General features: G+C 53.9%; 1 protein-coding gene across 1 annotated transcript in view; it reads left to right on the top strand.

The window, feature by feature from the left end:
* The window catches only part of LARS2 (leucyl-tRNA synthetase 2, mitochondrial), a 127,248-nt gene that overhangs the window by 103,106 nt on the left and 9,993 nt on the right, over positions 1-14,149 (top strand). The window contains exons 15-19 of the mRNA XM_036266338.1: positions 78-178; positions 2,483-2,665; positions 4,600-4,769; positions 6,432-6,509; positions 10,382-10,493. Coding sequence (XP_036122231.1) covers positions 78-178; positions 2,483-2,665; positions 4,600-4,769; positions 6,432-6,509; positions 10,382-10,493 — 644 coding nt within the window. The remainder of the gene's footprint in view (positions 1-77; positions 179-2,482; positions 2,666-4,599; positions 4,770-6,431; positions 6,510-10,381; positions 10,494-14,149) is intronic.

A 14,149-nucleotide genomic window follows, 5' to 3' on the forward strand; every position in this document is an offset into this window, starting at 1 on the left:
TAAACTTTTTACTGCTGTTTTCTGGATGCTTTGAATTCCTACCCCATCAGTTTTCTGTTTCTGTTGTCTTTTCTCAGAGAGCCTTTTCATAAGCTGCTGGCCCAAGGCCTTATTAAGGGGCAGACATTCCGCCTACCATCTGGTCAGTATCTCCGGAGAGAGGAAATAGATCTCACAGGTAAGAAGGGTCTCATCCAGGTATGTGCAGAAAAGCCTGGCCTGAGGGCCCTTGACAAAGACCTTGGCTGGGTGGAGAAGCCAGGAGCGGGACCTGTCGGCCTCCTGGTCTCAGCCTCAGCCTGCTCTGGGCTGGCGCCCTCTGAAGGCTGCGCCGGGCCTGGCCGCCTGCTCCCCAGCCCCATCCACTCCAGCCTGTGTTAGCGCGAGGCAGGGTGCTCATTTGTATGTAACCCAGAGCCAGCTTGGGCATCACTTCCTGTCCTGGTTTATGTTTGACAGCCCCTTTCAGGGACAGAGCCCCCAGACTCAAGAGACACTTTTCCAAAACTGGGGTACCCCCAGAATTTCTCCGCATGTCGTCTAGAGGAGCATTTGAGAACCTGGGGGCCACCTCTCTGCTTGCTCTCACAGTAGCCGCCTGTCGAGCACTGCCCTGGTGGAAAGTCTCCCCGACTCCCTGGACTCCCCTCTCCTCCCCGCTCCTCCAGCCTCTCCCCGCCCCTGTTTCCACTCTTCCTCAAGGAGAACTCAGTAGGCCTCATGGGGGCAGGTGTCTCGTGCACCCGGCATACCAGCAGTGAGCGACACGTTGCAGAGTGGGGAGGGCCGTGTGCGAAGAGGCAGCTGTGAGAAACCCCCAGACTCTGGCCGTGACATTTGTTAGAAAACCAGCGCATAATGGGCAACATTAAGTAAACCCAACACCCCTTAAATGGTCGGCAGCCTCCCATGCCAAACACGAGAGAGGTTTAGGTGGGAGCCGTTGATGAGTTCCCTAACTAAAGTAGTAATATATCCGGTTAGGAGTGGTCACCCTGGGAGAAAAAGAAGCTGGAGAAGCAGAAATTGGCAGTGTTTCTCCAACACGGACCAGAGGGGACAGGAGCCAAACCCAGGGGCAGATCCCAGCTGTGGGGGCAGCGGTCAGGGTGGTGGGCGGGGCTGCGGCACAGCTGTGCGGTTTGTGAGCTGCAGAGGCTCCAGCCGAGGGGCTGAGCAGGGCCTGATACCCAGCCGTGTGCCGAGACCATGCACCTCGGGCCACGTCTGCCGAGAGAGGGCACCTTTCCTGACTTCTCAACTTCTCTGCCCAGAAAGATCCTTGCTCCTGACTTGCACGCAGGCTGTAAAGGCGAGCCACAGCCCAGGGCGGTGCAGGGCGGGGGCAGGGCCGTGGTTCCCGAGCCTCAGCACAGCCAGCACAAACACCCCCTTGGCTCCGAGGTCGTCGGGCCGCGCACTTGTCCCCTGGGAGAGAATCTTGTTTCCGCAGGGCAGGCCTCCGTCTACTTAGTGGGTGTGCCTCTCATGAAGTATGGACTTGGCTTTTAGGAGTTTGGTTGTTGTGAAGTCAGAGCAGAAATCCACCCAGAGGCGGCTTTAGCACGAGGGTATGGGACATCACCCCAGTGCAGCTGCAGGAAATACCACCGCCCACAGCAGTGGGAAGTGACCAGGCCACTCCTCTCTCTGTCTCTCGAGCCCCTGGCTCCTCTTCCTGCTTCTCTCTGTGCTTCTGCCCTCTTTCCAGGCTTGGATCGTCTCCGTCATTGTCGTTGACGAGGTGCCACGCCTGCCCCATCTCTCTGGGTCTTTGCTTCCAGTGCTCAAGGTTAAAGCAAGAGCTGCTGTCTCTTAGTTCTGGATCTCGAGAGAGGCCTTGTCAGGTGCCCTTGCTGGCCCCAGCCACTGGGGCTTGCAACAAGGTCACCTCGTCCAGACATGGCCATGTAAGGCCTCCTCCGTCAGCACCGTCTGGACCACATGTGTGGGAGGGCAGGGGACACTTCCAAGAACAGGGAGTGGCGGGCTGGCCGCACGGAGGGCCATGTTCAGTGTGACCGCAGTGAGTTAGCTCCGTGGCCCTGACAGCAGGAGATCGTTTTGGCGACTGAGACCAGGCCTGGAGGTCAGGTGACCTCTCAGTGCTGTGCTGCTGAGGCCTCGCCAGTGATCACAGGAGCCCCGAGTCCACAGGGAAGACCGCAGTGTCTCTGAGTCCTCAGCCTTTTCTGTTCTCTCCTTTTGTATGTGCCTTTATGAAGGGGGAGATCGCTCTGCCTTATTTTATGGTCGAGAAAAAACCATCACAGGCCCTTATGACTACTACATATCCGTGAAAGGAAGATTTGTGGTGGAAATGGGCTTATTTATTTAAAACACTTCTTATAGTATAATGTGGCAGGAGAGAAAGGTTAGGCGGAGTTCTTCCCATGGGCACGTGTGTTAGTCACCACTATTCTCTTACAGAATGTGTTTTACAGAACCAGGTCGCACGTACCAGGCCTGTGTATCATTTTAGGTTCTGTCCCTGTTCACGCACAAACAAAAGAGAAGCTGGAGGTGACGTGGGAGAAGATGAGCAAGTCCAAGCACAACGGGGTGGACCCCGAGGAGGTGGTCGAGCAGTACGGCATCGACACGGTCCGCCTGTACCTGCTCTTCGCCGCGCCTCCGGAGAAGGACCTCTTGTGGGATGTCAAGAGTAAGTCGCCTGCCTCTCCCTGACTGGCTCTTCACCCACCTCGGGCCCTGAAGGAGTTGGGGATGCAGCTGTCCTTGCTGAAGGCCATGGGAGAGGATTCTCGAGGCCGGTTCCATGAATCGAGCAGCGGTCTGTCCACACCTTAGCCCAGGGTGGCTCCTCTCATAGCCCAGTGTCTCAGATGAATGACCTCCGACTCACCTGGGGAGCTTGTTGGCATCACGGATTCCTAGTCCTCACCCTTGACCTGCCGACACGGCCCCCAGGGCGGGCCCAGGAGCCTGCCTCCCGCACGCCTGTGGGGTCTCAAGCAGGTTCCACGAGCACCCACCTTGAGAACCTGTCCTTGGAGCCAGACTGGCTTCCATGCTGCCCGTAGTCCCGCTGTGGTCCCCAGAGGCCAGTCCCCTGTGATCTGCCCTGAAAGGCTTTTCCTAGACCAGTGTCATCGCTTCTCACCAATCCAGAACCCCTGCCCGGGCCTGCCTGGTGTTGCCTATGACCTCTGCGGTCACCGCCGCCGCGTCCAGAGTGCCACGGGCTGTCTGTCTCCAGGGTTGTTTAGATCTAGAGTGGCAGGAAGTGATCTCGGGTTCATCATATTATTATATACACACATTGTATACTTATAAATAGTGCAAGTATTATATTTAACATACATATTACATACTTGTGTAGTATGTGATATGCATATTACGCGTTTATAAGTAATATATATAATAGAATATATAAAATAATCTGGACATCCTGCCCAGCTGGTGTCACTCAGTGGTTGAGCGTTGACCCATGCACCAAGAGGTCGCTGGGCACATGCCCAGGTTGTGGGCCAAATCCCCAGTGAGAGGCATGCAGGAGGTGGCCAGTCGATGTTCTCTCTCATCGATGTTTCCATCTCTCTCTCCCTCTCCCTTCCTCTCTCTCTAAAATCAACAAAGAAAAAATATTAAAAATAGAATAATCTGGATATCCTAGAATAAACTGTCCAGCCGGCATTCGCTCTTCCTTGGGTGGCCTGCCCCACGTGTTGTGATGGGAAGACGCTGGCAGGTGCCTGGGCTCACCGTCGGGGTGGACGTCTCATCACAGTCCCCGTCCTGGAACTGACTTCGTGAGAAGCCCAGGGATGAGAAAGTCAGACCTGTAGGCACAGCTTCTCTCCACACCCCTCCCTGCACGATGGCCTCCAGGAAGCTGCTTCTAGGAAGCCTTCCGGAAGGTTCTGTGTGCATCAGGCTCAGGAACACCTAGTCCAGTGGCCAAAGAGTAAAAGACTGGACTGGCCTTAATCTGCCTGACCCTGTGGCCCAGGACTGCGAGGTGAGGTTGTTCAGCTTCTCCAGAGAATCAGACGGCAGCTAGATTTGATGACCACGTTTCATGTGGGTCATACACACGTGGGCAAGGACACAGCTGCATTGAAACAGCTCATGCTGTACAGTGGCTTCTGCTCCCAGCGTCCGCAGACCACCGCCACTGCGTGCTACCTGCGCAGGTGAGGTGAGCTTGCCCAGTGGAGCCCACTGTGTCTCCACGCACGCTGTCCGTGCCACAGACACTCGTCACAGCAAACCCTTCCTCCAGGCAGCCGCGCAGTGTGCACGTTCTGGCCCGAGCCTCTGAGCTCGCCGTGGCCAGGGACAGGCCGTGGGCAGCACTGTGTAGCCCTCCGTCTGGTGCTCAGAATATCTGGGGCACTAAGATCCGATAGAACCTGCCCAGGACTGAGTTCCCAGACACCGGAAGCCAGGGAGGACCCTCCCACCTGCCCTCGGATACATCCACCGGGGCAAAGTGAAGTGTGTCTTCAATTCACAGGTGTTTCTCTCGGGTTAGGTATAGCAGTCAGTCATTCTAACGTGCCCCTCTCTCCCTTTCCCTCTCTCTATCCCTCTCCCTCTCCCCCTCCCTCTCTCTCTCCCCGACTCTGACCTCAGCTGACGCGCTCCCCGGCGTGCTGAGATGGCAGCAGCGTCTCTGGTCCTTGGCAACCCGATTCATCGAGGCCAGGGCTGCCGGGGAGGTTCCCAGGCCTCAGCTGCTGAGCAGCCAGGAGAAAGCCGAGGCCCGGAAGCTCTGGGAGTACAAGAACACGGTCATCTCTCAGGTCAGAGACTCCAGGGACACCGGGGTTCTGTAACCGGGGCACGAGGTCTGTGTGCCCCCTTCTCTCAGGGTGGGCCCTTGGGGGTCTTCTTCCTCATCACGGTGGCCCCTTCTGCTTCCATATTTCACTAAGGTGGAGCAAAAGTGCAACCGGTCTCGTGGAAAGACTGCGTTCAGGAGACAGCTCCCTCAATGATGGCCGAATGTGTCTATCCCGGTCTCGGGAAGCTGCCCGCTTTCCACGTGTCCACACCTGACACGTCCAGGCAGAGAGCCCAGTTCAGGATCACGCTGACGACACACTCCATACCTCATAGCAACAGAAACAGAACTTGAGAGTTGAAAGGGGCGTGGAGAGACTTCTTCAGCATCCTCATTTTACAGATGGGTACATAGATGAGGTTCAGAGAGGTTAAATGCCTTGCGGCAAGTCACACAGCCAGTGAGGGACCGAGAGACTGGAACCCATGTTCCCCGCTGCTCAGCGTAGCCCGGACTTGCCCACTAGGTTACTTTGTTACACAGTATTCGTGTGAGTTATTGTGGGTTACTTTTTGCAAATAAACGACTTCTTCATGTTACCTTCTTAGAGAATAGTGTATTGTGTCTGAATCATTTAAAAAGATTCTTCACAGATAACAAAACCTTTACATTTTTTTTAGCAAGGAGTCTGCTCTTCCTAAAGCAGTGACTTTTACTTTTTAAAGAACTTGGTGAAAAAATGTCATTTGTCTCTGAAAGAAGGCATTTAGGAAACCTGAAGCCATTTTTAATGGGTACCAGATACCCCAAATGCTCCTCAGGCTGATTTTTTTTTTTAATGTGCTGATTCAAACGTGTAAAGTCAGCCAAGGTCACGTCTCTGGACTCTAGTAACTGATGACATTGAAGGAGTGGGTTTTTCTTCTCTGGTTTGTGTAACCTGAAGGGGCCCTGGGTCCAGCATGGTATCCTTTGGGGACACTTCTTCTTGTCCTCTTGTCCTCTGGTGTGGAAGACGAAACGCACGGAATTGAGTTCGGGGATCCAAGTGACGCTGAAGGATTGTTTTCATACCACATACTTTCTCTCTGGATTTGGCCGGGTCTTCTGTTCTGTCAGATCATAGACCTGGGCTATTTCAGCAAGTCGGGAACTCTTGACATCTTAAAGATGTGTTACTTTTCTGTGTCCTTGCCCTCGGTCCAAATCGAAAAGCACACAAACAGGAAAAAGCTGACAAATCATGGTAGTGTTCTTATGTCAGCTCCAGATCTGAAAATGTAAGGCTGACCCTGTCCCACACTAATGATCATCCTTGAAAATTAAAGTCAAGTGACTGAGAAGTGCCATCCTTCACCCCATCTGTTTGCTCTTGTTTTGACGGTTGCTCGTCAGTGTGTCTGCATCTCTCTATTCATCGTTTTCCTGAGGACTTTCTATGAGAACCAGCACAGTCCCCGCTGTGGGAGACGAGGAACAGTCTTGAGTCATGGAAACGACACTCATGATTTTAAAACTCTTTGTGCTGATGAGACATAGTGATCAGTTGAGCTAGTGAATACGTTTATAGATAGCTCCGATTATATTCATTTAATTTCACATTTTTCGATAATTCATTGTTTTGTTGTGGAAAGCTTAGAGGAATTGAGAAGAAAGTGAGTAATTGAACTTTTACCCCTAGGTGACCGCCCACTTCACAGAGGACTTCTCCCTGAACTCCGCGATTTCTCACCTGATGGGACTCAGCAGTGCCCTCTTGGTAAGTGGCCTGTCTGTGCCCATGTGCTGGTAGCAGAGGGAGGCTTCCTGCCACATGGCGAGGTGGCCGGCAAGGTGTCAGGTCAGGGACCGGGAATAGTATCATGGTGTCACTTTCCCCGAGTGGCTCTGTTATCTTAAAGAAGCATTTTTCCCACAGTCACAACCTGGTTTTATAGCTGGAAGATCCCTAAAGGTCCTCTGGTCCTAACCCCCTTCCCCACCCGACCCCATAGTTTGGTGATGAGGACACAGAGGCCCAGGGAGTTAGGTGACACATCTGGCTGATTGACAGCTCCGAGAGCAGCGGGCCCCGTACCTTCAGCTGTGCTCTTTTCTTCATGCTCCTGCTGCCTGGGTTCCTGCGAACCCCCGCGCCCTGAACAGCTCACACTCGATCGGCCTGCACCGGCCAGATGTGCTCTCACTGAGAACAGAGATCGGCCTCTGCAGTGCAGACTCGGTCTCTCATGACATGTGACTGTGGTCTCTCTGTCTGGGTAAAGGACTTGTCAACAAATGGAGCTTGGGCTGTTTGGACAAGGGGAAAAGGGGGCATTAAAACTTAACAAATGCATTTTAAAATGAAGCCCTCCCCAAGCTTTTATGAACAGTGGAAGACATTTATAGCTTTGACTACTTAAAGCTTAACACTTTTTGTATTTTAAAGCATGCCAAATGAAAAGATAGATGAAAAAAGGTTACTGAGCTCTTAACATAGTAATATGAAAACACCTAAAAGTGGTCAAAGGTTGTGAAAAGATAATAATTCATGGAAGATGAGAAACAGCTAACAAATTGGTGGCCCCTCCCAAAAAAACCTGCCCCACTAATGATCATGAAATGCAGATTTAAGATGCAATGCTATTTTTATACCTATCAAATTTGCGGAGACTTTTTTTTTATTTTATTTTTTTTTATCCTCACCTGAGGATATTTTTACATTTTTTTTTTTTGTTCAGGTAGAGTGGGAGGGAGAGAGAGGAACAGAGAGAGAGAGAAACATCGATGTGAAAGGAACACATCGAGTGGCTGCCACCCGCACAACCGACCAGGGCCGGGGACAAACTGCAACTGAGGTACGCGCCCCTAGCGGGAACCGAACCCGGGTCTCTCAGGACCGCAGGCCGACGCTCTAACCGCTGAGCCAAACCGGCCAGGGCTGCGGAGACTTTTTAACATAACTATTCTTAGTGTTACTGTAAAGACAGTGATGGGTGTGGTTGACGCAACCTCGCCAGGGAGCACTTGGCTCTGAGGTTGGTAGCCCGGGGTTGTGACTGTCTTGTGACCCGCCTGTCCATTGGCAGGTGATTTATAATTAGACGTGGAATTCCAATGTCCTCCTCTGGGAGGTGGTGAAATGACGTCTGCCACGTCAGTGGAAGAAAATGTGCCACCGCACAGACATCATAGCATTGACTAAAAACACACTACCCAGGTGTCCACGTGGCGAAAACCCCAGCCGTGAAGATGTGAGGGGTATGAGCGTGCACGCCCATATTTTTGCATTTTTGGAGACTGGGATATAATGCACTGGGTTGTTTTCTGGGGGCACAGTGTGGGTGGTTTTGTATTTCCCAAATTTCCTGAGCTGAGGGTTTGTTGTTTTTTCAATCAGGAAAAGGGGCAAATAGCATAGAGAATGTCTGCTCCCTGGCAGCTTGCTCTGCCCACAGCCCTCTGGAAGCTTTCCCTGCGCCCTGACCTCTTAGACGGCTGCTCAGAGATCACACTGACGGGGAAGTGACACCCTCCTGCGCGCCGCTCTCCCCGGCCCCCACGTGGCAGTAGTCCGGAAGCTCCCGGACCCTGTGCTCTCGGGATTGTAATGGAGCCGTGCGATCACTAACTCCGTTTCTCTCTTCAGAGAACGGGGGGTGGGCTGAAGGTCCATCATGGCTTGGTCTCTGGTGACCAGCCCGCCCTGGAGCTGTTCCGGAGCCCACCCAGAGCCGCCTCATCAGAACAAAAGACACTCCTCTCTCCCCGGGAATTCCAGAGGGTTTGGGAGCTCTGTGCCAGGAACCAGGGGCAGGGCCAATGTAGACCTTTTCTATTCAGACATATATCTTTATTTTTTTTATCCTCACCCAAGGACATTTTTCCATTTTTTGTTCAGATAGAGCGGGAGGGAGAGAGAGGAAGAGAGAGAGAGAGAGAAACATCGACGTGAAAGGGACACATCGAGTGGCTGCCACCCGCACAACCAACCAGGGCCGGGGACAAACTGCAGCCAAAGTACATGGCCTTAGCAGGAACCGAACCCAGGTCTCTCTGGACCGCAGGCCGACGCTCCAACCACTGAGCCAAACTGGCCAGGGCTATCTATGCATTATTAAAAAGACCATGAATAATATTTTTGGCTTCTCTGTACCAAAAAAATAAAATAGATCATATAAAATTAAGCCAAAATTGTTTTTGTCACAGGGTGCTAAAAACATGTCCTGAATAGCACAACTACATTGGGCTAGGTTTTGTGTGTATGTGTGTGTGTGTGTGTGTGTTTTAATCCTCACCGGAGGACATTTTTGCATTTATCTTCAGGTAGAGCGGGAGGGAGAGAGGGAGGAAGAGAGAGAGAGAAACATCGATGTGAGAGAGGCACATTGACTGGCTGCCACTCACACAACCCCATGGGGCTGGGGACACACTGCAACCGAGGTACATGCCCTTAGCAACAACCAAACCTGGGACTCTCTGGTCCATGGGCCGACGCTCTAACCTCTGAGCCAAACCGGCCAGGGCTGTGTGTGTTTTTTAAATCCTCACCCAAGGATATGTTTTTATTGCCTTTTTTTTTAGAAAGAGAGGAAGGGAGAGAGAAACATTGATGTGAGAGAGAAACATCAGTTGGTTGCCTCCTGTACATGCCCCAAACCTGGGCATGTGCCCTGACCAGGAATCAAACCTGCAACTTTTCAGTGCCCAGGACGACGCTCTAACCCACTGAGCCACCCAGCCAGGATCACGTTGGGCTAGTTTTTACCATGACTTCCTGAGGGTGCCCTGAGAACTGACAGCCTCCATGAAATCCTTTTAGAACATTCTTCCTACGACCACCTCACGGCATCCCGTATCACTTCCAGCCATTCGACCAGCTTACACCCGGCTGTGCTAACCACCCTGCCTCCCCACCTCCGGAATCCTGTGGCATCCTCGATTCCTTTGTTGGTTCCTCCCTAATTGACTGTAAGCTCCTTGAGGGTGGAGACATTTATCCTGTAAGATAAAATAAAAGTATTCTGGACATTCTATCCCTAAAGTCTGGTATAGAGTAGGTGTGTCATAAATGGAAGGGGTATGACAGGGGATTAACCAGACCTCAGGAGTACACTGTGCTTCCAGTTACAGGCAAAGCCGTGTAAGAGAATGGGGACCCCTACGGGGCAGGAGGACTGGAGGCTCCCCGTTGCAAAACCTTCGAGCAGTCTCTGCATTTCTCACGGGTCCTGCAGCACCCAGGAAACCTCACCCCTAGGGGTCCAGAGTTTCTCTGAATAAAGACCAACCTAGATTGTAGCCTGGACTCGTCCCTTGGTTAAACGTGTGTCCGGGGGCAGATTACTGTTCCCCTCATCCTAAGCCGTGTCCTCTGTCCGAAGGGGTAAGATGCTGCCCTCGGAGGTCGTTGTGAGAGCTGAATGAGTTAGCATCAGACTGAAGCGTAGTAAATAGTAATGCACTTGCTGCTGTTACCACTGAAGCTGTTTTCAATACTGTCACTTACTGGGGAGAGAGCTTTTTCCAGAGCGCAGTGGCGGGTCCGGAGGGTTTCCTCCCGCCTCTGGGCTTCAGGTGTGCCCGGCCGCGCGGGCCGTGCTCACCCCTTTGTTCCGCAGCCTCACGATGCTCATCTTTCCTCTCCCTCAGCAAGCCCCGCAGAGAGTTCTTCTCCACAGCCCCGAGTTCGAGGACGCGCTGTGTGCCCTGATGGTGATGGCCGCGCCGATGGCCCCTCACATCACCTCCGAGCTCTGGGCAGGTAGGTGGGCGGGTCCAGCGGCCTCAGCCTCTTGCGGAGCAGGATGCGGGACTCAGATGTCCTCAGCCGAGGGGTCCAGTGCTTGGTCCCGTACCTGCCTTTACCCCGAATAGTGGTGCTGTTGTGGCCACCCTGCCAGGGAGGCGCTTCCCTGCCGCGGGACAGTGTGAGCACTGACGTCGCGCAGAGTGGTCTTTCCCATCGGCCAGCCCCCGGTGCCCACACTTCGGGCCCCCATACACTCGTGTCTAGTCCCACTTTGTGGACGAAGGGCCCTGGAAGCACTGCAGACCCGAAGTCCACTCACTGAGGCTGTGTTTAGGCCCCTCCACCAAACCACGAACCCGAAACGGTGTTGAAGCGGGTCTGACCCCCTGAGGCTCCGGTGGGCTCAGTGTGGACGCTCTGCCCCGCCCACCCCCTTGGAGACCCTCCTGGGTGGTCCTGCTGCACGGCCAGGGGACTGTCCTCAGCGGAAGCCCCGCTCTCAGCGGAAAGCCCGAGGCAGGACTCCACCGCATCTCTGTGTCAGGAGCCTCTTGAGGACCCTCGCGGGGCCCACTGGTAGTCCAAAAGGCCGTCCCCACACTGCCGCATCTTCTCCTTTAAGAAAGAATTTGAACCTTCCCTACATTAAGTCACCTGCTTTACCTGTTAATTCTTTTCCTTTTTTCCTCCATTTTTTGTCACTTTAATATGGAACCACTTTTTTAAACGGTAGGAGGTTTAGCGGGGACAATAACCCTTTTTCGTTCGAAGAAAAGAATAGAACGTGTTTGTGGTGAGAGCATTTTGGCTGGGTGAGTCTCAGCCCACGAGGAAAGCCAGGCAGTGTTGGGGTTCCCTGCAGTGCCGCTGAGTCCTCCATCCTGGCCGGCGCAGGAGGACCGCTCTGTAGCCCAGAGCGGCCCCAGTGGGGTGGAGACGGGGTGACAAGGTGCTGTGCGGGTGGCGCTGCTGGGCCCGGGTCCCCAAACCTGGTCTCCTGTGACTTCAGGGATGGCCACCCAGCGTGCTGCGTTGACATGGTGCTTTCATCTGGAGCCCCTGAGAGGCAGCGACCTCACGGCAGCCCCTCCGAACGCACTGTCGCAGGGAGAGCTTCAGTCCCTGAAATGTGCTCTTGGCCACACTCTGCAAAAGCACTACTGAGTGGCAGCTTGCTGTCCCCGTATTTCAGAGCTGGGAAGGCGAGAGCCACAAGAAGGAAGCGATGACCTCGGTGCTGTCCTTCCTGGCTCACCGTGACGAGAAAGCCACTGATGGGTTCTGCGAGCCCTGGACTGAGGGTTGCGAGTTTAAGTGACACTGAGGTGGGGGTTCGGAAGGAACGGGAGGTGAGGAGGTGATGGCAGGCCTTCGTGAGGGCTGAGCAGGTTCGGAGGTGCCGGCAGAGGTGAGGAGAGAAGAACAGGCAGCAGTCAGGTGTGACCCAGGCGGCCGGACAGCCCAGACCGGAGAAGTGTGAGATGCTGGGAGATGGGCTCACCTGAGACCACCTGAGACCCGTTCCTGGCCAGGGCGGGGCAGCCGCAGCCGGAGACGCCAGCTCTCTGCACACTTCTCTGAGTTGAGGGTCTCGGCCCGAGGCACTGAGGGTCTCAGCTGAACCTTGACGAGCCTGCTATTTAGTTGGCATCCTCCAGCGACAGGCCACCGGGAACACACTTGTTTGAACCAGTTGGGTTTATTGCCAACTTGTTAATAAACTGTGAGAACGATGGGGCTTCTGTGGGCAAAGGCCAAAGTGAGGTGGCCTCACGTCCTGTCCATTTCCTTGAAATTGCCAGGGCTGGGCGAGGCCCAGTGGGTCAGACGCCTCCGTGCCCGAGTCCTCCCTGTGTATGAGCACAGGCCTGAAGGGGGCCCCTGCGGGAGGCCTGGCATCCGCAGAAGCCATGACCACCCCCGCACTCACTTCTGGGCGGCATGGCGACCTCACCAGCTCAAGGGCAGTGACAACAGCGCTCAGAGGAGGGGACGGGAGGGGGTGGGCCGCGGCCAGGCTGGCCCTGCATGGTGGCCTTGTGTGCCAGGGCCTCCCACTTCCCAGCCTGGGCTCAGACTTTCCCGAGCTTCCTGATGGCCAGCTCTTGACCTGACCCACGTCACCTAAAGAAACCATTGTATTTGCCAGGCAAATGTTAGGTACCTCTACTTCCCTAAAAGGAGCAGGGAGGCAAAAACACTACGTAGGACCAGCGTGAGTTTCTGTTCCTTCTGGCGGGGCTGTCTCGCCCCCATCTGTATGGAAATGCTGGGGCCCAGGCCGCTATAAATAAGCACCCTGGCGGCTCCAGGAAGGCCGGGCTTCCTCATTTTTTTAAAAGTGGAATTTGTAACAGCTTCTGCCCAGAACATTTGTGTCCAAGGCCCTTGCATCTGCCAGGCATCCTGTGCAATGCTGGGTGGAGGCTTTGGAGTTCTTCCCGGTGCAGCTGGGTCACAGGACCAGCCGTCCTGGGCCAGCTGCTGAATAAAGGAACAATTATCTCCCTCCGTGACCTCTGCCTTCTATTTAGATGTGAGTGTGAATAGGATGCCTTCCGAGGAACAAGCAGGAAGCTCTTTTCTGCTTCTGCCCAAAGGCACATCTGTTAGAAGTGGAGCAGGCTCACTGGTGAGCTCAGGAGCCAGGGGGGCCCGGAACCTGTCTGCACACCACTCGGGCCGCAGACCCCGAGAGGCCATCGCTCCCCTCAGACTGACTTGGCAGCACAGGGTCACAGGAGTGCCGGATGGGAAAACATAGAGCTCCGGCCAGTGGATCTGGGGTACCAGCGCAACACTCGAGACGGAGATCGGTGGGCTGGACCGGGCCCGTGCTCCCCAGAGCCCCGCGGCTGGACTGTCTCACCGTCTCCCAGAGGAGCCTGTGCTCAGAGGCTGCACCTCGGTGCCGCTCGCACACTTGAGACAGGATCAGCTCTGGTAGCGAGACTTTCTCAGTGAAAGAAGCAGTGTGTTGGGGGTTCACATCTGGGCCCAAGTTTTTTCCTCACCACAGTCAGGCGCATTGAGTAGCTTTGTAGGGAATGGTCCTGAAGCCGTCCCTAGGATATTATATTGTGAAAGAAAAATCACAAACCAGTAGGGAAGAGAATTTATTGAATAAAATTGTGTTTGGAAAATCGACTGTGTATGTTTTTTCACATTATACACAAAATGAATTGCAGATTGAATCAAAAGCTAAATAGGGCCCTGGCCAGTGTGGATAGTTGGTTGAGCATTGTCCCATGCACTGAGAGGTCGCCGGTTCAGTTCCCCATTGGGGCACATGCCCAGGTCACAGGCTTGATCCCCAGTGAGGGGGTGGTGTGTGTGGAGGAGGCAGCCCATAGACGTTTCTCTCTCTCTCTCTCTCTTTCAAATCAGTCAAAACATTTTTAAAAACCAACTAAAAATCTTTTTTTTTCTTTATTGATTTTAGAGAGGGAGAGATAGAAACATCGATGAGGGAGAACATCAGTTGGACACCTCCTGCATGCCCCCCACTGGGGATCAGGCCCACAACCTGGGCACGTGCCCTGACTGGGAATTGAACCGGCGACCTCTTGGTGTGTGGGTCGACGCTCAACCACTGAGCCACACCGGCCTGGCTCAACTAAACATCTTTTAAAAAAACAGTTAAATGGGAAGAAAATGAAACCTGGAAA

Source organism: Molossus molossus, unplaced genomic scaffold (assembly GCF_014108415.1).
Source record: "Molossus molossus isolate mMolMol1 unplaced genomic scaffold, mMolMol1.p scaffold_m16_p_18, whole genome shotgun sequence".
NCBI classification, from domain to species: domain Eukaryota; kingdom Metazoa; phylum Chordata; class Mammalia; order Chiroptera; family Molossidae; genus Molossus; species Molossus molossus.